The sequence below is a fragment of the Gadus chalcogrammus genome, chromosome 15, assembly GCF_026213295.1.
Source record: "Gadus chalcogrammus isolate NIFS_2021 chromosome 15, NIFS_Gcha_1.0, whole genome shotgun sequence".
Taxonomy (NCBI): domain Eukaryota; kingdom Metazoa; phylum Chordata; class Actinopteri; order Gadiformes; family Gadidae; genus Gadus; species Gadus chalcogrammus.
In genome coordinates this window covers 7,036,045-7,058,467 of record NC_079426.1, presented here as the reverse complement: position 1 = coordinate 7,058,467, position 22,423 = coordinate 7,036,045, and the positions used below count along the sequence as shown (strand labels likewise).

Sequence of the window (22,423 nt, the reverse complement as noted above, 5' to 3'; positions counted from 1 at the left end):
CCTGAGTCTAAATGTCGTTTAAAGAAGTCTTCCACTGGTCTTCATGATTGTTGCACTACGTGCATATTGACCACAGTTTCCATAACTTTAGTGTGCTTCAAGCAAAGGCAGACATTGTTTACCTACTTATTAATTGCAGATAGGACATTAGAGTGTCACTTAAAAATATATAGGTGTGAAAATATACATATCTGCACCATGAGAGTAGTGGGGTTTTGGAGTATTTCAGAATTACTTTTAGTATTATTATCTTATTGTACAAGTACACAAGAGTAAAATTCTTAGGCTTTCTTCCAAAACAGCCACACAGCAGCAACAATATAATATAAAATAATAAAGACAAGGAAAAAATATAAATATTTAAAAAATAAGTAGCAGGAACATTTCTTGTTCCACATTAGAGTTTGGGGGATCTTTATACCGAGGCCTGGGAAGGCCTTTGAAACCAACTGTTTAAGGTGTGCTCTCTATACCATGGATTTTACACAATGGTCGTCCTGACTTTAGGGGCCCGGGGGTCCTTCGCCTTGACCCCTCTGGGGGAAGACGCCCCCCGTACCCCCCCCCCCCCATATAATAACTCGACTCGTCTACGTCACTTCCGCCACCTCCTCCGAGCAAACGAAGATGGCGGCCGTCGTAGAGAGACTCGATGGAGGCCTCGTCTGTTCCCAGGATTCCGACTCGTCGTCACCGCGGCTCTCCAGCAGCCCGCCGCCGGACCACCAGCACCAGAACAACCCCTTGCTGGGGCTCCCCATCGTGGCCATCGAGACCGTCCTGAACTTCATGTCCTACGACGAGATCAGCCTGCTCCGCGCGGTGAGGGACGAACGCACAGGCACAACACAAACACAACACCAACACACCGGGCGTCTGCAGCAGCCCGGCCGGGGGAGAGCGATGTGGGCTCACCGAGCGGAGATCCGTTTTTTTTATATATAAATCTAGGGGGATTACATCAAGGCCAAAGTAGAACCAGATCATGTGCTGTACCCGGGGCTGTGCGGGGGTGCTGGGGTCGGACCCGTGACTATTCTGCGGTGCTGGGGTCGGACCCGTGCCCGGATTTGGTGCCTGGGTCGGACCCGTGTCCGGGTTTGGTGCTTGGGTAGGACCCGTGGGGGTGCTGGGGTCGAACCCGTGGCTGTGCTGCGGTGCTGGAGACGGACCTGTGCCCGGGTTTGGTGCGGGCTGGGGATCGGACCTGTGCCCGGGTTGGTCGCTGGCAGCTGCAGGGGAACAAGGGCCCAAATGCTTGCCGTGCAACGTCGATGAACCCGATCCCGGCTGTTGACACCCTTACCGACTGTTCCCCCCCTCCGTGGGTCTCACTGTACCCTGACACGGGGCTCTGGTGTAATTCTGTGTTCTCTTTAGAGTCGCCGATCAGTTTTTGTGAGATCATGTATGTTCCAGTGCTGTCATCCATGCAACGCAATGTAAACATGCTTTTGGGGTGATGTAGTGGAAGCATGTTTTTCCGCAATGCTTTTGTGGGGTGATGTAGTTTAGACTTGAATAACCCAACCGTCAAACCGTGGATCATCCTATAGGGGTCCTTTGTTTATCATGCCTGCTGGGGTAGGGGTTGAGCTGGTTTTTCAAGTATTCTGGTGGGAAAACATGTATTCAAAGTGTTTCAGAAACCTGAAACACCCAACTAATCACCATCTACTCTCCAGGTGTCCAGGCGCATGGACATTATATGTCAGCGTATCCTCAACCAGGGCTTCCTGCGTGTGGAGCGCTACCACAGCCTCTGCCAGCGTCAGGTGAAGGCCCAGCTGCCCAGGTAAGACCGACGCCAGCCCGGTGTGTCCCTACTCCCCTGACAATCAACTATTGAGGCTTAACCACAGGCCTATGTTAGGCCTAGGTAAAACCTAGGCATGGATTTAGCCCCCATGCCGAGATTCGATTTAGCCCCTATGTCTAGGTTACATTCAACCTCATGCCTATGTTAGATTCAACCCCATGATGCCTAGGTTAGATTTAACGCCCATCTTAGACTCAGACCCTTGCCTATGCTGGATTTAGCCCCATGCCTTGGTTAAACTTTACCCCATGCCTAGGTCAGACTTCACCCAATGCCTAGGTTAGACTTCACCCCATGCCTAGGTTAGCTTTAACCCCCATTGCTTAGGTTAGATTTAACTCCATTGCTTAGGTTAGATTTAACCCCAGGCCTGGTTAAGAGCTAACCCAGTGGGAAGGACTGTTGACTTATACTAGCAGGTCTGGGACTATTGACGTATACTAGTAGGTCTAGAACTGTTGCTTATACTAGCAAGTCTAGGACTATTGACGTATAGTAGTAGGTCAGCTGGGGGTGATTCAAGAGTCAACCGAACGTAGACATGATGTATTTCTGGTTTAAAGATAGTCAAACATGGTGCACCGCCATACTATTGATCCTTAATAAGGTCAGACATATATATTGTTATTTTCCTATATATATACACACACACACACACACACGTATCACTGATGGGACATGTATACATTAGCCGTGTTTGCTAGCCTGTGTTGACTCCTGGGTCGTTGGTTGCTAGGCGAGAGTCCGAGCGGAGGAACCACTCGCTGGCTCGCCACGCCGACATCCTGGCTGCCGTGGAAACACGGCTGTCGCTGCTCAACATGACCTTCATGAAGTACGTGGACTCCAACCTGTGCTGCTTCATCCCCGGCAAGGTGAGCTACGCTAACGCTGCTAGCTAATTAAGAATGTAAACCGCTGTGAGCGGAAAGCTAAACGTCCTCCTCATTTCACTTATGAAACGCCTCACTTGCTTTTTAAATGTTTTAATGTGACATTTTATCCAAAAAATTTTTTTTCAGTTTCTTCAATTGATTTCTTTGAGTTTCTAGAAAAGCACTAGATTAATACAAAATATATATAATTTTCTTTTTGTAACAATAAAATATATAATCTCTATTATTAGATAGAGTTGTCCATAGTCTGCTTACTGCAGTCTTGAGTACAGAGGTAATGGAAAAGCATATCTATTCTATTTTAAGAACAATCGCAGGTCCTGGTAAAATGCGGTCATCGTTGTAGTACTTTGATTTGACCAGGAGAGGGCGCCCTCGCAGCAGGAGAGATACCTGTCCAGGGAAGGGCTGTCTGGCACGCTATGCTCATATCCCGTGTTTCCAGAATGATCTGCTGAGGCGACACATTGTTTAAACTAAGTAGACAGGCTTCCACTTGCAAACTGCAGCTGCGAGAAAACTCCCACTTGACATGGGGCCGTGAACTAACTCAAACCGTGCAGTGGAAGGTATTTTCTTAGGATCTCACAGTGAAATCCCATTTTTTCCATGACTGTCGCAGTATTTTCTCTTCTCTAGTTCTTCTTGAAACCGGAATTTCGGAATCAAGAGCAAAGAGTCTTTCAAAGGAGTGTTAAACTCGCCATACTTCCTTCCTCTAAGAAAGTTTCCTCTTTCTAAACAAAAGTACAACACGTCATTGACTTAAAAGACCGGTTCCCTCTTTGAACTTCTCATTATTTTTGATATAGTAAAGCAGTCGGGTGTGTAACGTGAGTCGTTGGATGCTTAATTCTGTAGACCTCCATATCTATATTTGGTCCATCCACAGGGGATAAGAAACGTTATGAATCCCAGATGGGAATGTTGGGAATATCACCGAGCTCCTCTGTTGGACCCCGTCCACCAAGTCCTCCTCTCTGTTGCTGGTTTCCCAGAGGTTCAGTATGATCCTCGGTGTCTAGCGGCTCACATTTCACTTCAAGTCAATTCTGTTTTATTTGTGTAGCCCTTAATCACAGGTACAGTCTCTAAGGGCTACCAGGCCATATTTGATATGCATGCAAGGAAAACATTTTAAATAATTTAGTTAATAAATCTAAAGCCCCTCTATGGTGAGGGAGGGGCGGGCCGGGGTACAGTAAGGGGAGTCTAGGTATACATTCTCAGTCCCGGCAAAATGACTTGACACCCGTTAGACTAGCTCACAGCTATGGCTGGTTCGGAACAACAGTATTTATCATTTTCTAACCTTACTTAATTCCAGCATATTAGCATAAATGTGGGTTTTGCGTGACTCCTGTCAGTCTTTTTCCTGGCAGCTTTCTTTTCTTCAGCAGTTTTCTTTACGCTAGGCGGTATTGTTTTTTTGGAATCGGCCGCGTTTGTATTGGTTGCTTTACTTTGAACCTTTTAAAGTGGACCGCCTCCTGGTGGAGTTCTCTTTCCTGATTGGTTAAAGTGGGAACAGGCTACCAGATCGCCCGGATAAGCGGTTTGACGATGAGGGTCGCTAGAACTTTGTTTTGTGTTTAGAGGGACCCAGAGACCCATGTGACTAGCCAAAAACTACATAAACGATGGCTGTCGAATATAGAGCTATTCAACCCTTATGTGAACCAAAAAATAACCTTTTCTGTTTTGCCTGTTTACGCTACCATGTCTGCCCCGTAGACTCGTATTGCCCTCCCAGCCATCCCTGTATTGGGTGATTTCCCCCCCCCCCCCCCCCCCCCCCCCCCCCGGGCGGCATGTGGCTCAGGAGGTAACCGGAAGGTTGCTAGTTCGATCCCCTAACACTCCCCTAAACATCTCCTGTAGGTGATCGATGAGATCTACCGCGTGCTGCGCTACGTGAACTCGACGCGCGCGCCCCAGCGGGCCCACGAGGTCCTGCAGGAGCTGCGCGACATCTCCTCCATGGCCATGGAGTACTTTGACGAGAAGATCGTCCCCATCCTGAAGAAGCGTCTGCCCGGAGCGGACCTCTCGGGCCGCCTCATGGGCTCTGCTCCAGGTAACGGACACGAGCTTGAGCGCGTTAGAAAGGCCAAAGGTAGGACCGCCACTCTCATGCTGTACCTCTCTGGGGGGATACGTGGAGGAAGGTTGGAGGAGGAGAGGGGTGGGGAACAGGGGAGGGCGTTGCTGGTGGGGGTTTGTTTGTTTGTTGGGTGGTTTGGGATGCATCTGCTAGTTTGTCGTTGCGCTGGGATGTGTTTCGGTGTCTGTTTTTAAACGTTTTAAATGGGTACGTTGTGATGAAAGCGGCAGTGTGTAGGATTTGAGTGGCTTCTGGCGGAACCGACTTAATAAACCCATAACGAATGTAATATTCATAAGTTGTTCTCATTTGTGTATTATCACATGAAAATAAGCGTTTTTCTTTTCGTTAACTTGATCTAGAATCAGTTGGTTTCAATTCTGCATCCTCTCGCTAGATGCCACTTAATCCTATATACTTGACCTTTAACCCCTCCCACTAACCCTGCATGCACACAGACATACACACGTACCCGCGTTCTTCTCCTCCTCATCCGGCTCCTACTCTCTCCCCTCTCTACCCTACCCCCCCCAACCCACCCCCCCCTTTACCCCTCCTCCAGTGGCCGGCTCCTCCACCTCCCTCACCACCATGTCGCTGCTGGCCAAGAACACGCCGTCGCGCTCGGAGATGACCAAGGTGCAGCAGCAGGTGAAGGTGAACGGCGCCTCCATGACGGCGCTGCGGCGCGAGGTGCAGGAGGTGCGCGTCAAGCAGCTGGAGCAGCAGAAGCAGCTGCAGGACCAGGAGCAGAAGCTGCTGGAGCAGACGCAGGTCATCGGCGAGCAGAACGCCCGCCTGGCCGAGCTGGAGCACAAGCTCCGGGAACTGATGGACAACGGCGCCGGCGTGGCGTCCCGGTCGGGGGGGAAGCCCGGCGGCTCGGTGGCCGTGGCCTCCACGTCGGCCGCCGCCTCCTCTTCCTCCCTCGCCGGCGGTGGCGGCGGCCCGCACGTGTCCTCCGGCGTTGCCGCGGGTGCCGTGGCGTCAAACGGGCCGGCGGCGGCCAGCTTGTTGGGCCAGGAGGGGGCGGGCCAGGGCGGGGGGGCGCTGAAGCGCAGCAGGAAGGGCGCCGACCTCCCACGCCACTCCAAGCGCCTGCGCAGCAAGAAATGAGCGGACGCTGCACGCCATTTTAGAGCTTTCTTTTTTCCGTCGTGTTCTGTGTTTTTATTTTATTTTGAGGGGGTGAATGGATTGCACCCGAAAAAGAGAAGAAGTACCCCTTCATGTCCGTAACCCTCGCCGCCCCCTGCTGTTTGTTCCTGAGAAGAGGCTCTGGGTTTCTCCCCCCCCCCATATGCTTTAAACGTGTCAACATCTCCCAGCTTTGGGCCTCCAGCGGCCTCCTCACCACCAGCATGTCTCTGGCCGTGCCGGGCCGGTCGTTCTGAGGCTGAACCATGGAGCCTTTAAAGCTCTCCAGGATCTGACGGCCTTGAGGGCCCGCAAGCTTTCAATGTGTTTTTAAATCACTCCTTCGTGAGAGGAGAGTTCCGTGATCATGAGTACAGGGTCGCTATTATTATTTTTTTCAAAGGCTTCTTTGTGTTTTACCATCGTAACTAAATAATGAAGATGTCGGAGAATGAACTGTGATCACAATCGAAAATGCCCATTGCGGTTCATTTCAACTGTTGGGTTGCCCTTTGAGAGAAATGTTTGTTGGTCGACCGTCTGGTCAACATACCCATGCTGGTGCATCAAACAGAGCAACATTTGACACCCTTGTCAGTCATTTGGGGAAATACTGACCCAACACACACTTGCATAAATGCTGGCAAATGTTAGCAGTCAAGAGAATTCATGACCTGAAAATATCGAAACAAGGCTGTGATTATTTCACATAAAAACGTGTCCTTAATCTAGAGTGCAATATATTTCTTTCCTTATTATTAATTAAGGACCCGTCAAGCCCCTCCAAAAACCGACAGGTAGACACCTGCTCATAATCTGGCAACCTGGTACCTCTCAGCACCACTCTCCTGTTCAACGTTGTTAATCTGCGTCTGTTTCAACCCACTGTGCCTACACACACACACACACCTTCTCAGTTGGTTAAGAGTGCGGGGTTGGGGTCCGCTGATGGTGTTTGGCATCTGTATGTATACATGATGGGAAGTCGACACTACATACGATGTAGTGCTACAGAGATGCATGTGGAATCGGTCTAAAGATCGCTCTCCCCCGATCAGCGAATCCAAGATGATTTGTGTGTAATGCTAACCCGTATTTAATCATGATTGGCAGGCTTTCAGCGACGGGCGTCTGTAAAGTTTTGTTTTTTAAATGTCTGTTCAAACTTGGAAGGAGGTTGTTCACAATCAACTACTTTGACGTGTTTAACCCAAGAGTTGAGTAAACCAACACTAAACTACGGCTTGCTGCGTGCTTCACCTGATAAGTGGGATTTTGTCAGGTGACGTCAGATGTGATCTTCTGTGTTACTGACTGACTTCACCTGCAAATCACCGGGGCCACTAAAAGGGAAGTACCTTGATTCACACTGTAGGGGGTGCTGTTCCTGCAGTTAGGTTTCCACATTGTAATTAACTTCCTTGCGCTCATTCTTGCTAAGCGAATCCACTTGAGCCTATTCTCTTTCCTTGTGAAGTCAGCTGAGCCCATATCGCAACGGGAACATAGTCATGTCTTGTTTTGACCCTCTTTGTTTATCTGATGATCTGAGTCAGTCATGGAAGAAATGTATCCTGGGTAATGCAGTCCACACAACGGTGGACACAAGTGTGATTAATCTTTAATCCGGGCACACACTGGGCAGGGAGAACATGTTAACTAGTGGCTTAATTTGAGACTGCGTCTCAGTTTAGAGAATTTACTGTACTGTAAAGTTCATGTACTTCAAAGTGTAGGTTGTGAATTATTTCATGTGTGTATACCAAGAAAAAAAAAAGTTTGAGATAGCCAGACTGGCTAACTAGGGTTTGTTGTGCACATGACTGTGACAGATGTACAAACCTATTAAAATCCTAGTTAACATTTGGCTAGACGTGTCTGAACTAGTACAAACTCGGTGTGTATCTTTTTGCAAAGAATGTGTCGAATGAATGCAGATATTTAATGTATGTAGTGATTCAGTTGTGTTGGTAAATTAGTGTCAGTACACTGATCTGACAATGAGGCTATAATGTTAAATAGTTTGTCCAAAACCTTTAATGCGGGAAAACAAATAAACCATAACTTTTGGTTGGAATTACAAACTATCAGCCGTGATCCATTTTCATACATCCATGAAAATATCCATGGCTTTTTCAAACCCACCGTGATTGGCCGGAAAGAGATTTAAGACTAAACAAGTCAACTAAGCTTGACAATGACTTTTTTAGAATGTTAAACTAAGAGTCTGTGGAAACTCCGCTGCCAACTAGTTTGATACTTCAGTCTTTCTGTGGGTCGGGGTGCAGTTAAAGACCGAGCCACCAGAGGGCGCAGTGAGCCTCTGCCTATAAAGGGACGGAACGGAGGGAACATAATAAAGTATCACTGGATTCTTGGAGGATGTCGAGCCAACCTTAATTTGCAGCAATTTGTTTAACTGATTTAACATGTGTGCGATAATCTGCCCGTTTCTGGATTCATGCCATTGGTTTCAATGTTGACATTTCTTCAATTCGAAAGCATGTAGGTATTACCTTTGTGATGACGTTAAACAAATAGTATATACGAAGGCCACAGAACGGGTCGGTTCATGTGTTCATCCACAGCACCTCGGGCCCGAACACCACGGGGACCCGAATCTTCAAGGGCCCGTAGCCTAATTGATTTTAATTAATCCTCCCGGAGCTGGATTTGTTTTAAGTAGGCCTATAATATTGCTGGGTGAGTCCAATTCCTCGACTGAAAAGGGTGGAAAGTGGTAACTACTCTGCTAGTTAGCGATCTATCTCTTCTCTACATGTAGTTGTGTGGAGTGAATGCTGTTGAGGGAGGTAGCCTATTTGATTGATTCGCTGAATTGTCCAATCATGTGGTGATAACAAAAAAGAAAAGCGATACCATTGGCCTTGGGCGCACACTGGTGCGACCCGAGGGCGAATTTTCTTGCGCCAATGAAAAGCTGTCTGCTTGATAAACGGCAAAAAGTTAGCAAGCTTACGTTGACTTCAACTGGCCGGCGTCCCTGACTTGAAAGAGGGCTTTATTTCGAATAACCCAATAACTAGCCTAGCCCAAATCATCGACGTTCAGACGCATTTAAATGGTGGACGGCTGTATTTTTGTTGATTTATTTCGTATTGATAATAGTTGATTAATAGTTGGCAGATATATTCAAGTGAATATTTCACGGAGGGGCGGCGCCGTAGCGCCCTCTATTCACCCATCGCCACTGGAGCTGACTACATGTTGAAGCTGTCGGCGATGCACTGGTTCATACAAGGCACTCACTTTGATAATGTCCCTTGGTGCACTGGCCTCTCCAGGATCCCACACGCACGAGTCTAGACTAGAGCGATTCCCACCCGAGGGTGTCCGGAATAGCAATCGAGTCCCAGCAAAATACAAAAAGGAAGTTATAAAGAAAATACTTTGTTGTATGGGCTATTATTATTTATTTTTGCCATGATGATTGCCTTTAGCTTTATTTATTAATACATATTGAAGGTTAAACACACAGGCCAATGCGTAACCAAATATAATTTGAGTAGACCTATTACCAAAGTAATCGTAAATGGAACAATTGGTAGGCCTAATCTATGCAATAATCAGACCAAATTAAACCTTTGTTCCATCAATTTATCCGTCATATTAATAATTGAATGTCTGCATAAGAACACTGTCAGCTCCTCACTTCCTGGATCATCGCGGATCCCATCCGCCAGTACCGATCTGAGGACGCGCAACTGATCCGGTGACCTGGCTGTTATGATCCTCTTCCTCTCTCCACCGCGGCTGTCGAGATGGTTCTGAAAGGGATTCCCGCGGTGCTGTCTCCAGAGCTGCTCTACGCTCTCGCTAAGATGGGCCACGGGGATGAACTGGGTAGGCCTGCATGGTTCTTGCACGTCTTTCCTCTGAGATCCACGACATAACCTGCCTGACAGACATAAACCATGACAGCAGTAGCGTGCGGTGAGCCTACATTTCAGCAGAAACTACTAGCGTAAGACCCCACCCACGATTAATGTTTTTTTGTATTTATTTCTTGAGGTTTATTTTAAGCATACTAATTAAACTAATTATGAGTAAGAATAAACAGAAGCTCAACACTGTTAAACACACGTGCAACACCACTCGCCACTGGCGGAATAATTCGAGTTAAAACAACAACAGTTCTAGAATTTGACCATGGGACAGACTACTTTACGACCATATAGGCGTCTTTTAGCGAGGATTGAAATCCCTATTGCAGCCTGTAGGGTTATGCGATAAACATACGGAGGAACGCAATCGCTGAGCTGCCCTGCCCCAACATTGCATGACACGTTAAACTCAACTAGAATCGCAACCATTATCCAAAATGTGATGTCAACAGAAGAAAAGTAGTTGGAAAGCCTACAGAAACTAGGCCTATAGATAGTTAACGTGACAATCAAATTATTAAAAATAGACGTGGAGCAATGATTTACTGAGGAACTATTTTTTGGGGGGCATGCTTTTGCAATTAGTTCGCTGCCCCACCTGCCCTTATTGACAGCACGCGCCTGCATGACAGACATAACCTGCTACCTGACAGACACAACCTGACAGACATCAACTACATGACAGACATAACCTACCTGACAGGCATCACCTACCCCTCATGCTGCAGTCAGAGACAACCTGATAACATGATGGCAGGGGAAGACATGATGATTGGTCGTTTCATGATGGGTTATTTTCGTCATATCATTCTTTGGTCATCATATTGTAAGGGAGGGGTGGATCACTGCTCTCTGTGACCCTGCGGTCGTGTGGTTCAACTTTGTTTTCAGTTCTGGCCGATGTCAACTTCCCGGTGTCTTCTGTGTGTGGTCACGGTCCAAAGGAGATAAGGGCTGACGGTATGTGCATCTCTTATTAAACCACATTGGAGTGTTTCGTACTAACTATTGCAGGAGGTTTAGTAAAATATATGTAAGGATACTGACTTGCCTTTTTATTTTTTACTATTTTTAGGTCTGGGAATCCCTCTACTTTTAGAAGCCATTTTGAAACTTTTCCCTCTCGATACTTTTGTTTCCTCTCCGGTAGGCCAGCACATTGTTATCATGACATGAAATACTGGTATTTGTTTCAGCATTAAGCAGTAACACCCGTTTCCTCCATGACTGTACAGGCTGCAGTGATGGCCCTGGTTGAGGCAGACGTTAGGAGCGGTCTGGAAGTCCCTGTATGGGGACGTTACAGCCATCTTGTGAATCAGGTTTTGCAGGAGCCGGTAAGACAGCCCTGAGTCTCAACTTATGGTTGATAAAACTCTGATTTGATGAAGTCACCATACCAGAGGGCAACTATGTTTAAAATCAACACAACTCTGTAACACACATTACAATACAAGTAGGGTATTTGTCAGGTATTCCTGTAGAGTAGGAACTATTCGTTGGTTGATTATTGGGTTACTACTACCTGTTGTTTGTTGTCTGAATCTAGAAATCCCTTGAACAAGTTGAGATATCCGCCTTCTATCAGCGTGCTAAGAAAGCGTTTGCTGTTGTTGCAACAGGGTAAGGATTGTATTCATTTATATACTAAGTGGTTGCATTTTGTGTTACACTGTCTACAAAAGGTATTACAAATGTTATTTTGCTCCTTAGCATCACCCAACATGCAATGCACTACATGCAATCTGCAGTTGATTGAATAATTATAATCAATAATATCTTGGATGAACTATTAATTATACTAGCTATGCTGTAACAAAGGAAGCATTTTAAAGCCCTGATCCCGGTTCATTCATCGTTCTCAACACCGCTGGCTCTGTTCTGTCCCATCCAGTGAGACGTCTCACTACGGTAACCTGATCTTGAAGAAGGGCATCATCCCGGCCGACCAACTGACGAAGTGAACGAGAAGCGTACGAGATGATCGCTCTGTCTTACCGCTTCTCTGTCTTACCGCTTCGCTGTCTTACTGCTTCTCTGTCTTACTGCTTCGCTGTCTTACTGCTGCTCGGTCTTACTGCTTCGCTGTCTTACTGGTGCTCTGTCTTACTGCTGCTCTGACTTACAGCTGCTCTGTCTTACTGCTGCTCTGACTTACAGCTGCTCTGTCTTACTGCTGCTCTGTCTTACTGCTGCTCTGACTTACAGCTGCTCTGTCTTACTGCTGCTCTGTCTCACATGCTGCTTTGTCTTACAGCTACCCATCCCTTTCTTTGTGTGTCTGAGGAAGATTGATTTGATTTTTCGTTGTCTGTGATTGTGACAGTGAATATATATCTTTATAATAAAGGTGAAATACAATATGAGTTGAAGGAATTGTTATTTATAAATAAAAAACCGTTAACGCGGAAAACATCTTGTATCTGATATCGCCTCACCATGTTCATGGCATGTTAATGAATGTCTCGACTCTCTGCTTCAGGCATATGTACTGACTGAGGAATTGTTTGCTTTCATCGTAAACCATAACTTTTTGTTGGAAATGTAATCAAACAGCTGTGATCCACATCCATGAAAATATCCACGGAAAATATTTTTCAAACCCACCGTGATTGGTCGGCAAGAGATTCAAGAATAAACAAGTCAAATAAGCTTGAAAAAGACTTGTTTAGAATGTCAAACTAAAAGAGTCTGTGGAAACTCCATTATAAACTAGTTTGATACACCAATCTTCCAGCTTTGGGTCGGGGGGCAGTTCAAGACCGAGCCACCAGAGGGCGCCAGTGAGCATGAGCCTACTGTACAAAGGGACGGAACGGAGGGAACATAATCCAGTATCACTTGATTCTTGGAGAATGTCGAGCCAACATTAATTTGCAGCAATTGGTTTAACTGATTTAACATGTGTAGGATAAACTGCCCGTTTCTAGATTCATGCCATTGGTTTCAATGTTGACGTTTCTTCACTTCGAAAGCATGCAGGTATTATCTTTTGTGATGACGTTAAACAAATAGTATATACGAAGGCCACTGAACAAGTCGGTTCATGTGTTCATCCATAGCAGCTCGGGCCCTAACACCACGGGGACCCGAATCTTCAAGGGCCCGTAGCCTAATTGATTTTAATTTGCATTCAATATCCTCCCGGAGCTGGCTTTCAGTCTCTGGAACCACATTTCAATAGGGAGACAAAAAACTTGCCGCATTGCATTGTAGAACCCCCCCCCCAGAGCGGTGGAAGAGGAGACCGAGAGGTCAAAATAATAAATGTAGACCCAATTGAGGCTCTCCTCGGAGACAAAGGAGGCAGAATGGTACATTCTGGCAGCGCAGACTCTGGTAGTGTGATGAACCGGGTAAGAGCTGGCCCACTAAAGAGGAGCAGCATGGGGCCCCTGAAGGAGAGGGCCCACTAAAGAGGAGCAGCATGGGGCCCCTGAAGGAGAATGGGCCTCTCAGACCAGGAGACAGAGCTGGTCCCTCAAAGGACTCCTTCTGCTCTTCAACTCAGACCGGGAGACAGAACGGGCCCCTCGGACCAGGAGACAGAACGGGCCCCTCGGACCAGGAGACAGAGCGGGCCCCTCGGACCAGGAGACAGAACGGGCCCCTCGGACCAGGAGACAGAGTGGGCCCCTCGGACCAGGAGACAGAGAGGGCCCCTCGGACCAGGAGACAGAGAGGGCCCCTCGGACCAGGAGACAGAACGGGCCCCTAGGACCAGGAGACAGAGAGGGCCCCTCAAAGGACATCTGATGCTCCACATTCTCACGTGCCATACAACCTCTGACCCCTTGCCGGGTTAGGGTGTAAATTTAGAGACACACCCGGATTAAACACGTTCAGCATACATATAGGCTTTAGCACTCAAGCAAGCTTACATGCTGCAGAAACACCAGCGTGCCCTAGTGGAGCAGGGATTCCTGCATATTCATTGTGTCGGCCCCGGATCAAGCAAGGGACTCACTTTCATGATGTCCCATCGTGCACTGGCATCACCAGAATCACACGCACGGGTGTCTGCTAGAACAACACGAGTCCGAGGTTCGGACCGACTCGAGTCCCAGCAAAATATAAAAAGGAAATTGTAAAGAAAATATTTTTTTGTATTGATGAAAATATAGCACGTTATATTTAATCAGGCTATCACATTGGCCAATGCTTAACCAAGTATAATTTGAGTAGACCTCCTTTACCATGGTGGGGGGGTAGATCAAGTATAATTTGAGTAGACCTATTATCAAACTAATCCTAAATGGACAAATGTGTAACCTATACAATAATCAGGCCTACTTAAGCCATTGTTCCGTCAATTAATTCATCGTATTAATTATTTGATAATAATAATAAGAACTCGCCGTCAGCTCCCCACTTCCTGGTTCATCACGACAGCCCTTTCCCCAAAACCGACCAATCAGCTCTGAGTCCGTGATCTTCTGTTTTGAACCTCTTCCTCTCTCCACCGCGGCTGTCCCGATGGTTCTGAAAGGGATTCCCGCGGTGCTGTCTCCAGAGCTGCTCTACGCTCTCGCTAAGATGGGCCACGGGGATGAACTGGGTAGGCCTGCATGGTTCTTGCACGTACTTTCCTCTGTGATCCACGACATAACCTACCTGACCGACATCACCTACCTGACAGACATCCCTACCCCTCACGCTGCAGTCAGAGACAACATGATAACATGATGGCAGGGGGAGACATGACGTCTCTTTGATTTTGTTTGGTTTGCGGTTGTGTGGTTGAACTTTGTTTTCAGTTCTGGCCGATGTCAACTTCCCTGTGTCTTCTGTGTGCGGTCACGGTCCAAAGGAGATAAGGGCTGACGGTACGCGCATTTCTTATTAAACCAAACGGGAGTGTGTCTTGCTAACTATTGCGGGAGGTTTAGTAAAATAAATGTAAGGAAACTGACTTGCCTCTTTATTATTTTTACTATTTTATTATAGGTCTGGGAATCCCTCTTCTTTTAGAAGCCATTTTGAAACTCTTTCCTCTCGATACTTATGTTTCCTCTCCGGTAGGCCAGTACATTGTTATCATGACATGAATACCGGTCGTTGTTTCAGCATTAAGCAGTAACACCCGTTTCTATACTATACACCCGTTTCCTCCATGACTGTACAGGCTGCAGTGATGGCCCTGGTTGAGGCAGACGTTAGGAGCGGTCTGGAAGTCCCTGTATGGAGACGTTATAGCCATCTTGTGAATCAGGCTTTGCAGATGCAGGTAAGACAGCCCCAGAGTCTCTACCGATGGGTGATAAAACTCTCCTTTGATGAAGTCACCATGTCAGAGGAAAAATATGTTAAGAATCAACTCTGTAACACACATTACAATACAAGAAGGGTATTTGTCAGGTATTCCTGTACAGAACTATTCGTTGGTTGATTTTTGAGTTACTACCTGTTGCTTGTTGTCTGAATTTAGAAATCCTTTGAACAAGTTGAAAGATTCGCCTTCTATGAGCGCGCTAAGAAAGCGTTTGCTGTTGTTGCAACCGGGTAAGGATTGTATTCATTTATATACTAAGTGGTTGCATTTTGTGTTACACTGTCTACAAAAGGTATTAAAAATGATATTTTACTCATAAGCTTCACCCAACAAGTACAATACAATCTTCTGCAGTTGATTGAATAGCTACAATAAATAATAATATCTCTGGATGAAATGTTACTTATACTAGCTATACTGTAACATAGGTAGTGTTTTAAAGCCCTGTTTATGGTCGTTCTCAACACCGCTGGCTCTGTTCTGTCCCTCCAGTGAGACGTCTATCTACGGTAACCTGATCTTGAAGAAGGGCATCATCCCGGCCGACCAACTGACGCAGTGAACGAGAAGCGTACGAGATGATCGCTCCGGCGGCGGCGCACAGCTGGTCGTCCCTTTCTTTGTTGGTCTGAGGAAGAATGATTCGTTGTTGGTTTTTTTGTCTGTAATTGTGTATTTATATCTTTATAATAAAGGGAAGATGCAATTTGACTTGTATGACAGAATCTTTTTTTGTAAATACAAATATGCATATTTCTCAGTTGGTATATGATCGTTTTATTAATCACAGACCTAATTGGCTGATCTCTCATTGTTTATGATGAATATTGTAAACTGTCTTAGAGCAGTCAAATATGTGTATAAAATAGAAAACATTACAAATGACATGTGACATGTAACCATTATCCCTGGTTACTTGTCATTTGCAATGTTTTAAATTGTTTATTCTGGCAAATAAATGATCCCATGAACACAATCTGCACTTGATGACAACACACACGTAAACAAGGGCGCAATTTAAAAGGTCTTTATTGTCGCAGATGATTGTCAAACTGAAGGAATCGTCAACCGGAACGTGACGCCGGATAAATCAGGTGCAGTTGGGAGTGGCCGCTGATGACATCACATAACAATCAGCCAATCACATCACTGGTCTTCACAGATCATCCTCGTCCGCCACACGGCGGTCGACGTGCGGGTCCCGGGTGAGCCCCGGTTACTGTTCCTCCGGTACGATCTGGTCCTGGTGGTACAGGTCGTCCAGGTCCTCCTCTGGCTCCAGGTGCAAGCGGACCCCTGTCTGCTCCCTGATGTCACTTCCTGCCGGGGGCTGGACCTCCACCTCTACGACCTCGGGCTGGTCGGCGTGGTAGAGGTCGTCGAAGTCCTCCTCTGGCTCAGCGTGCAGCCGGGCGCCCGGTGGACTCATGACGTCACTTCCTGTCATCACGTCCACCGGCGTCCAGCGGTCCGCGGGGTCCAGGCGGCGCCCTGCGATGTCTCCGGAGAGCGGGGCGAGGTATGCTCGCATGGCTTCATACTGCTCTTCCTCTTCGTCTTGACCCGGGACGTCCCACTCGACCGTGTCCAGCACGTCGGGGTCGGAGACGTCCTGGTTCACAGGGACCGCCTCCACCATGGAGGGGGGGTAGATCTCAGCCTGGTTCATGGGGAGCTCCTCTACCATGGAGGGGGGGTGGAGCTCAGCCAGGTCCAGGGGGACCGCCTCCACCATGGAGGGGTGGTGGAGCTCAGCCTGGTCCAGGGGGAGCACCTCCACCATGGAGGGGTGGTGGAGCTCAGCCTGGTCCAGGGGGACCACCTCCACCAAGGAGGGGTGGTGGAGCTCAGCCTGGTCCCCTTCAGCCATCTGGTACTCTCCGTCGGGTCCCGATTGGTCCACCCTCTTCCAGATCTTCATGCTGGGGTCGATGTCGTAGCTGGTCATGTCCAGGCTCTCCGGGGGCGCCACCTGGAGGTCCCAGTGCTGCTCCACGGCCCTGGAGGATAAAGGCCCAGCAGTGGCAGGTATAAGGCTACGGGGCGGCATGTAGCTCGGGAGGTAGAGCGGGTTGGCTGGTAACAGAAGGTTGCTAGATCGATCTAGCAAGTGTCGATGTGTCCCTGAGGAAGACGCATCACCATAACTGCTCCCGACGAGCTGGCTGTCGCCTTGTGTTTCCGACACCGCCGGCGGTGTGTGAATGTGCATGAATGGGTGAATGTTAGGCAATATTGTAAAGCCCTTTGAGTGACCACTGGTTAGAAAAGCGCTGGAGAAATGCAGTCCATTTACTAACGACTTCACACTTGTACCGTTTGAGTCTTTGTGTTAAAGGGTGGGCTAGGTCTCGTACGTTTCTTTTCATTAGGTGAAAGGTCATGTGCTTCACTCATAAACCCCTCAAGGATTCAATAAATGAAACAAATTCAGCTATAAGACTGAAGACTTCACACTTGTACCTTGCGGTTTGAGTGTTTTGATATAGGGTGGATTAGGTCTCATACATGTTTCTTATCATTAGGGGAAGAGTCATGTACTTCCCTCATAAACACGATTCTTCAAGTATTCAATCAATTAAACTAATTAATTGATATTTGTTGCCCAAATGTGTAGTTCGGCTCACCATAATGAGTGTAATTTTTTTTTGACTTACATGATTGTGTCTTGGATTGATAGTCCATTCTGCGAAATGAGAGAAATAGCATTACTCTTAGTAGTCATTATCCCGTTAGGTTGACTGTTTCTGACAGAAAAATGACACGCCTTTGGCTCTACCTGTGATCGGTACATACCAAGGGTTTATACGGCTTTGCTGCTACTCCATGCAGCAGCAGAGAGAAACATACGATCAGGGAAGTCCTGCAAAGAAACACAACAAATCCTTGTGTTTTGATAATGCTGGTGGATCTCCATTTTAATGATGAAAAGTCACTGGCAGAGATCCTTACCCGAACATGTTGTAGCCTTTAGTCGTTGGTGGAACTGAACAATGACCAAGCCAAACGCTGGATTCACCTGCGATGGGAAACAACAGAGCAAAGGTCTGGTAATAAATCATATGTTCCCCTGAACGTTGTACCCTGGATGTGGTGATCAGGCCGCTCAGGAAGTCTCTGGTTGGCACTGTGGCCTGACATTAGAACCATGTGATTGGTTATTCGCTAAAATAAAGATTACAAATGTAAAATGACCAATCTTGTGATAGTGACTATGATGATAGGCGTCTCCAAATATGGTTCAATGGCCCAATACTGTCACTCAAGTAGCCGTTAAATTAGTTTTATGATTCATGATAATTGGCTTGGGCTTAATGATGCATAAGTCTTAAGTATGTTTACAAGCAGATAGTTAATAAATAGCTTTTACAATCAACCTTTATCATGTAGTCCAGCTATGGTCTACAGTAGTAATTGCCAATAAAGATGATTATATATTCATATTCCAGCAATCAGTTCAACTATATAACATGGGATCTTAATGTCCATGACCTATATGACCTATGGTGTTCCAATGTGGACCACTGTCGGATAAAACAACTGTTAGGGTCTTTCTCTTCCGATAAAAAACAGACGTTTATTTCATATGCCCATTTTTTCACTGAATTTTAAATTCAGCGAAACTAGTGTCTTAAGGCTTTATAATGTTCAGCTGACAAGTAAGGAGTAGTTTAGGTAGTAAACACACACACGCACTTACGCACACACGGACGCACACATACAGGAGCCCGCGCACACACATATACACGAGCCCACGCACACACGCACGCACACACACGCACGCACACACACACACGCACACACACACACACACGCATGCACGCACGCACACACACACACACGCACACCAGCTCCAGTTCACACACTGTCTGGGTCAGGAGATGGCTCCAGTGAGTCTGCTGTATCTGTTATCTCTATCAGATCCATATGGTCCCACTCCGGCCTGGGTCTAGACCCGCCCCGTGGCCCAGGTCAGACCCTGGCTGTGACTCCTGCTGGCCCCGAGTATCAAGAACCCACGCAGCAACGGGGAGAGAAATATAATACAATCCACCGCTTATTGACAGTATAACCATACTGGGACCTAGCGGTAGCAACGTGCTAGCCCGTTATCGCCACATCAAGGAAAGCGGTTTGACTCATGTTAGCATGAAGCTAGCATGAGTAACCCCCCCCTGCCCCCCACCCCTCTTACACACTTATTGTATGTTGTACGTCTTGACACTTATTGTACACACTTATTGTATGTTGTACGTCCTGGCACTTAATGTACACACTTATTGTATGTTGTACATCCTTGCACTTAGAAATAGTCCTTTGTGTGGCATCTTCTCCGAGCTGTCTTTGTTGTGTAGCCTACGGGGAATGGGTTAACCTACCGCATGTGGTTGACACTTGGTTCTATGAACATCCTTACTGTACTGACAGCGATATATTGTTGTTCATCCTTCTTCTGACAAATGTACTTATTGTAAGTCGCTTTGGATAAAAGCATCTGCAAAATGCCCTTAATGTAAATAAGGTGCTTTCCACCACGGAACCAGAGGCCTGAGACTGCTATACAAACACACAGAGATCAAACCCACTGGACCAGGGTCGCTTGATGCCGAGAGGCCAACATGAGTTAACCTTATAAAGGGAGATTTAGTAATTGTGTTAACAATTGCGACACACGATCCATTGGCGTGTGTGCGCGCGCGTGTGTGTGCGTCAACGTGTGTGCTTATACGCAAGTAAGCCGAGGTGCAGAACGGTATAAAGAGAAGAGAATGTCAGCAAGTAGTTCTCTTTGGACGCACACCAGAATTCCAAATGGAGACACACACACACACACGCACACGGACACGCACGCCGTGCACACACATTGATTACATGCTATAACACAAACGCAGTGAGCCAAGAATAAATTGCCTGTCTGTAAATATATAAATGCAGCATTAAGTTGTGATTTATGCCCGTTAATGTGGAAATCTAAGAGAGAACTCACTCCAGAAGGAGCAGCTTGCAGCAATTTGACTTATATGAGGGGAAACCACCAGAATGAACATTTGACTAAAGTCCCTATTCAAGCCATATCAACGTGATGCTCTGGGCTTCACATGGTTTAAAGGCATTTAACACTGTGGTCATGTGGTCGCTCGTGTGTGTGTATGTGTGTGTGTGTGTGTGTGTATGTGTGTGTGTGTGTGTGTGTGTGTGTGTGTGTGTGTGTGTGTGTGTGTGTGTGTGTGTGTGTGTGTGTGTGCACGTGTGTGTGTGTGTGTGTGACAATGTATGTGTGAGCGTGCGTGCTGTCGTGTTTGCGTGTGTGTTGATCTGCCTTGTGTATGTACAGTCTCTACACACATGCACAGTAAAGGATGTGGTCCTACTGGCAGAAGTTCAACTACAAATGTATATTCTGTAAGAACCGGCCCACCGCCAATCACCAAGCAAAATGTTTATCTCTGCATGACTTGAGGGACTTTTATACCAAATCTGGTTCAAGACAGAGACAACTGAAGGGTTCTGTGGCCCAGCCAGGTTCCAAAGGGTGTCCACGTCCTGTCCTTGGGGCGAGGTGACTGCTCCGAACAGAGATGATCCTCAGAGCGTCTCAGGTAAACACACCGAGATCATCACTCAGCAATCACACCTTCATCATTGTTAAGATGTCATTCGCCCCATTACACCGCCCTGTCAAACACAAACACCAGGCACACTCACGCACACACACACACACACACACACACACACACACACACACACACACACACACACACACACACACACACACACACACACACACACACACACACTGCAGTGCCACACACCACAGTAAATCCCATAAAGATGCTCTTAAATGAAGGCAGGATTTGAGGCTAAACACAAGTCTGTCTTTACTGTCTTCCGCGACACCCCACAACCCACACACACACACACACACACACACACACACACACACACACACACACACACACACACACACACACACACACACACACACACACACACACACTCACACTCCCAACATTTGGGGAAGTAAGGTCTTTTTCTCCTCTTCTCTCTCTAAATAACTAAGATTAACTCAATGATCTACAATTACTTTAATGGGCATCTCTCCGGCGGCCCTCAAAGACAGTAGCAGCTCTTCAGTGCTCTGAAGCCTGTTGGTTGGGTTCTCGTTGGGACCTCCCAGCCGGGCTGGAGGTGATGCCGTTGGATGTCCTGATGATAGTCTGCTGGGATATCAACAGCCACATAAAGAGTCTTTTTACGTTTGCCGCTGAAATAGTGAGACACCCCCACCCACGCCCCACACGCGCACGCAAACGCGTACACACGAGCGCACACGCGCACACACGCACTCATGTCCTTCGTTGTTCATCTGCGTCTGTTTCAAACAACTGTGCCTACACACACAAACATACACACAGACACACACACACGCATGCATGCACGCACACACGCACGCATGCACGCACACACAGACACACAAACACAGACACAGACACACACACACACACACACACACACACACACACACACACACACACACACACACACACACACACACACACACACACACACACACACACACACACACACACATATGGCTCTTTGTGACACACACACACACACACACACACACACACACACACACACACACACACACACACACACACACACACACACACACACACACAGAAACACACACCCGCTCCATCTGGTCGAAAGTTGGTTGTGACTCAGATTATGTCTCGTCCAAATAAAGACATGATAACCCATGACCCTTTTCATTAGTCTACTTATGGTCAGAGACAACAATCTATTTTGTCTTTTTAATTCTCAATTGAATCATCATCCATCAGACCGATCCCAGACCGAGAGATGGAGGAGAACTGTTGTAGATTGTAACGGTCATCTCTGGTGATTCACACGCGTCACCACATGTGCTCAGAAAGTGCTCCATTTGTCACCAGTAAAAGCTGCTGCCACAAAGAGACATGCTTATTTACTCAGCTTCAGCTCTCACCTGGTTTAAACCCCTTTATTAACTGGCTTAAGCTCGACTTGAATCAGTAATAAAATAACAAAATAAAAAATCCTTACTTGGTGCGTCACTTTTAGTAAAGGCCTAACCAGTGACATGGTTTCAAATGAGTCTTAACTAGAAACCTGTATGCATGACATCTATTTTATATGAAACAATGGTCAACGTATTTGTCCCTGCTCAATACACTTCTAAACTATATGCCGTGTCTACAGACAACTCTGAGGCACCTTCTTTTATCATCACTACGGTAATTC

At 46.9% G+C, this 22,423-nt stretch overlaps 4 protein-coding genes across 7 annotated transcripts in view; 3 read left to right on the top strand and 1 right to left on the bottom strand.

Annotated features, from left to right (window-relative positions):
- Positions 1-613: 613 nt before the first annotated feature.
- Positions 614-9,703, top strand: fbxo28 (F-box protein 28). 3 transcript variants are annotated; one of them, XR_008904243.1, is made up of 6 exons: positions 614-822; positions 1,686-1,795; positions 2,556-2,694; positions 4,597-4,831; positions 5,382-8,461; positions 9,611-9,703. XR_008904243.1 is itself a non-coding variant. In XM_056609419.1 (5 exons), exons 1-5 carry the CDS (start codon positions 628-630, stop codon positions 5,933-5,935), a joined length of 1,194 nt encoding a protein of 397 aa, XP_056465394.1. In that variant the 5' UTR covers positions 614-627; the 3' UTR covers positions 5,936-9,442. The 3 variants fall into 3 exon arrangements, 2 of the variants coding, with proteins under 2 accessions (XP_056465394.1, XP_056465393.1); XM_056609419.1 differs by lacking the exon at positions 9,611-9,703 and having other exon boundaries at positions 4,597-4,792; positions 5,382-9,442; XM_056609418.1 differs by lacking the exon at positions 9,611-9,703 and having other exon boundaries at positions 5,382-9,442.
- Positions 9,637-12,295, top strand: LOC130404603 (fucose mutarotase-like). Of its 2 annotated transcripts, none has more exons than XM_056609420.1 (6): positions 9,637-9,820; positions 10,753-10,821; positions 10,937-11,007; positions 11,097-11,198; positions 11,411-11,484; positions 11,756-12,289. In XM_056609420.1, the coding sequence occupies exons 1-6, from the start codon at positions 9,739-9,741 to the stop codon at positions 11,823-11,825; spliced, it is 468 nt and encodes a 155-aa protein (XP_056465395.1). In that variant the 5' UTR covers positions 9,637-9,738; the 3' UTR covers positions 11,826-12,289. The 2 variants fall into 2 exon arrangements, with proteins under 2 accessions (XP_056465395.1, XP_056465396.1); XM_056609421.1 differs by lacking the exon at positions 9,637-9,820 and adding an exon at positions 9,826-9,910 and having other exon boundaries at positions 11,756-12,295.
- A 1,951-nt stretch (positions 12,296-14,246) lies between these two features.
- Positions 14,247-15,864, top strand: LOC130405137 (fucose mutarotase-like). The gene is made up of 6 exons (XM_056610128.1): positions 14,247-14,419; positions 14,619-14,687; positions 14,809-14,879; positions 14,987-15,088; positions 15,290-15,363; positions 15,626-15,864. Exons 1-6 carry the CDS (start codon positions 14,338-14,340, stop codon positions 15,693-15,695), a joined length of 468 nt encoding a protein of 155 aa, XP_056466103.1. The 5' UTR covers positions 14,247-14,337; the 3' UTR covers positions 15,696-15,864.
- A 172-nt stretch (positions 15,865-16,036) lies between these two features.
- The window catches only part of si:ch211-217g15.3 (uncharacterized protein LOC368914 homolog), a 20,298-nt gene continuing 13,911 nt past the window's right edge, over positions 16,037-22,423 (bottom strand). Inside the window, exons 2-5 of the mRNA XM_056610129.1 lie at positions 18,086-18,152; positions 17,930-17,996; positions 17,791-17,819; positions 16,037-17,133 (exon numbers count right to left, since the gene is read on the bottom strand). Of these exons, the coding sequence (XP_056466104.1) occupies positions 16,350-17,133; positions 17,791-17,819; positions 17,930-17,996; positions 18,086-18,093 (888 nt within the window). The 5' untranslated portion in view covers positions 18,094-18,152 and the 3' untranslated portion in view covers positions 16,037-16,349. The remainder of the gene's footprint in view (positions 17,134-17,790; positions 17,820-17,929; positions 17,997-18,085; positions 18,153-22,423) is intronic.

Coding starts and splice junctions, on each gene's coding strand:
- fbxo28 (XM_056609418.1), top strand. CDS start 628: ATGGCGGCCGTCGTAGAGAGACTCGATGGAGGCCTCGTCTGTTCCCAG. Junction 2,695..4,596: donor GCTGCTTCATCCCCGGCAAG/GTGAGCTACGCT, acceptor CATCTCCTGTAG/GTGATCGATGAGATCTACCG. Junction 4,832..5,381: donor GCGCGTTAGAAAGGCCAAAG/GTAGGACCGCCA, acceptor CCCCTCCTCCAG/TGGCCGGCTCCTCCACCTCC.
- LOC130404603 (XM_056609420.1), top strand. CDS start 9,739: ATGGTTCTGAAAGGGATTCCCGCGGTGCTGTCTCCAGAGCTGCTCTAC. Junction 10,822..10,936: donor AAAGGAGATAAGGGCTGACG/GTATGTGCATCT, acceptor TACTATTTTTAG/GTCTGGGAATCCCTCTACTT. Junction 11,485..11,755: donor TTTGCTGTTGTTGCAACAGG/GTAAGGATTGTA, acceptor TGTCCCATCCAG/TGAGACGTCTCACTACGGTA.
- LOC130405137 (XM_056610128.1), top strand. CDS start 14,338: ATGGTTCTGAAAGGGATTCCCGCGGTGCTGTCTCCAGAGCTGCTCTAC. Junction 14,688..14,808: donor AAAGGAGATAAGGGCTGACG/GTACGCGCATTT, acceptor ATTTTATTATAG/GTCTGGGAATCCCTCTTCTT. Junction 14,880..14,986: donor ATACTTATGTTTCCTCTCCG/GTAGGCCAGTAC, acceptor ATGACTGTACAG/GCTGCAGTGATGGCCCTGGT.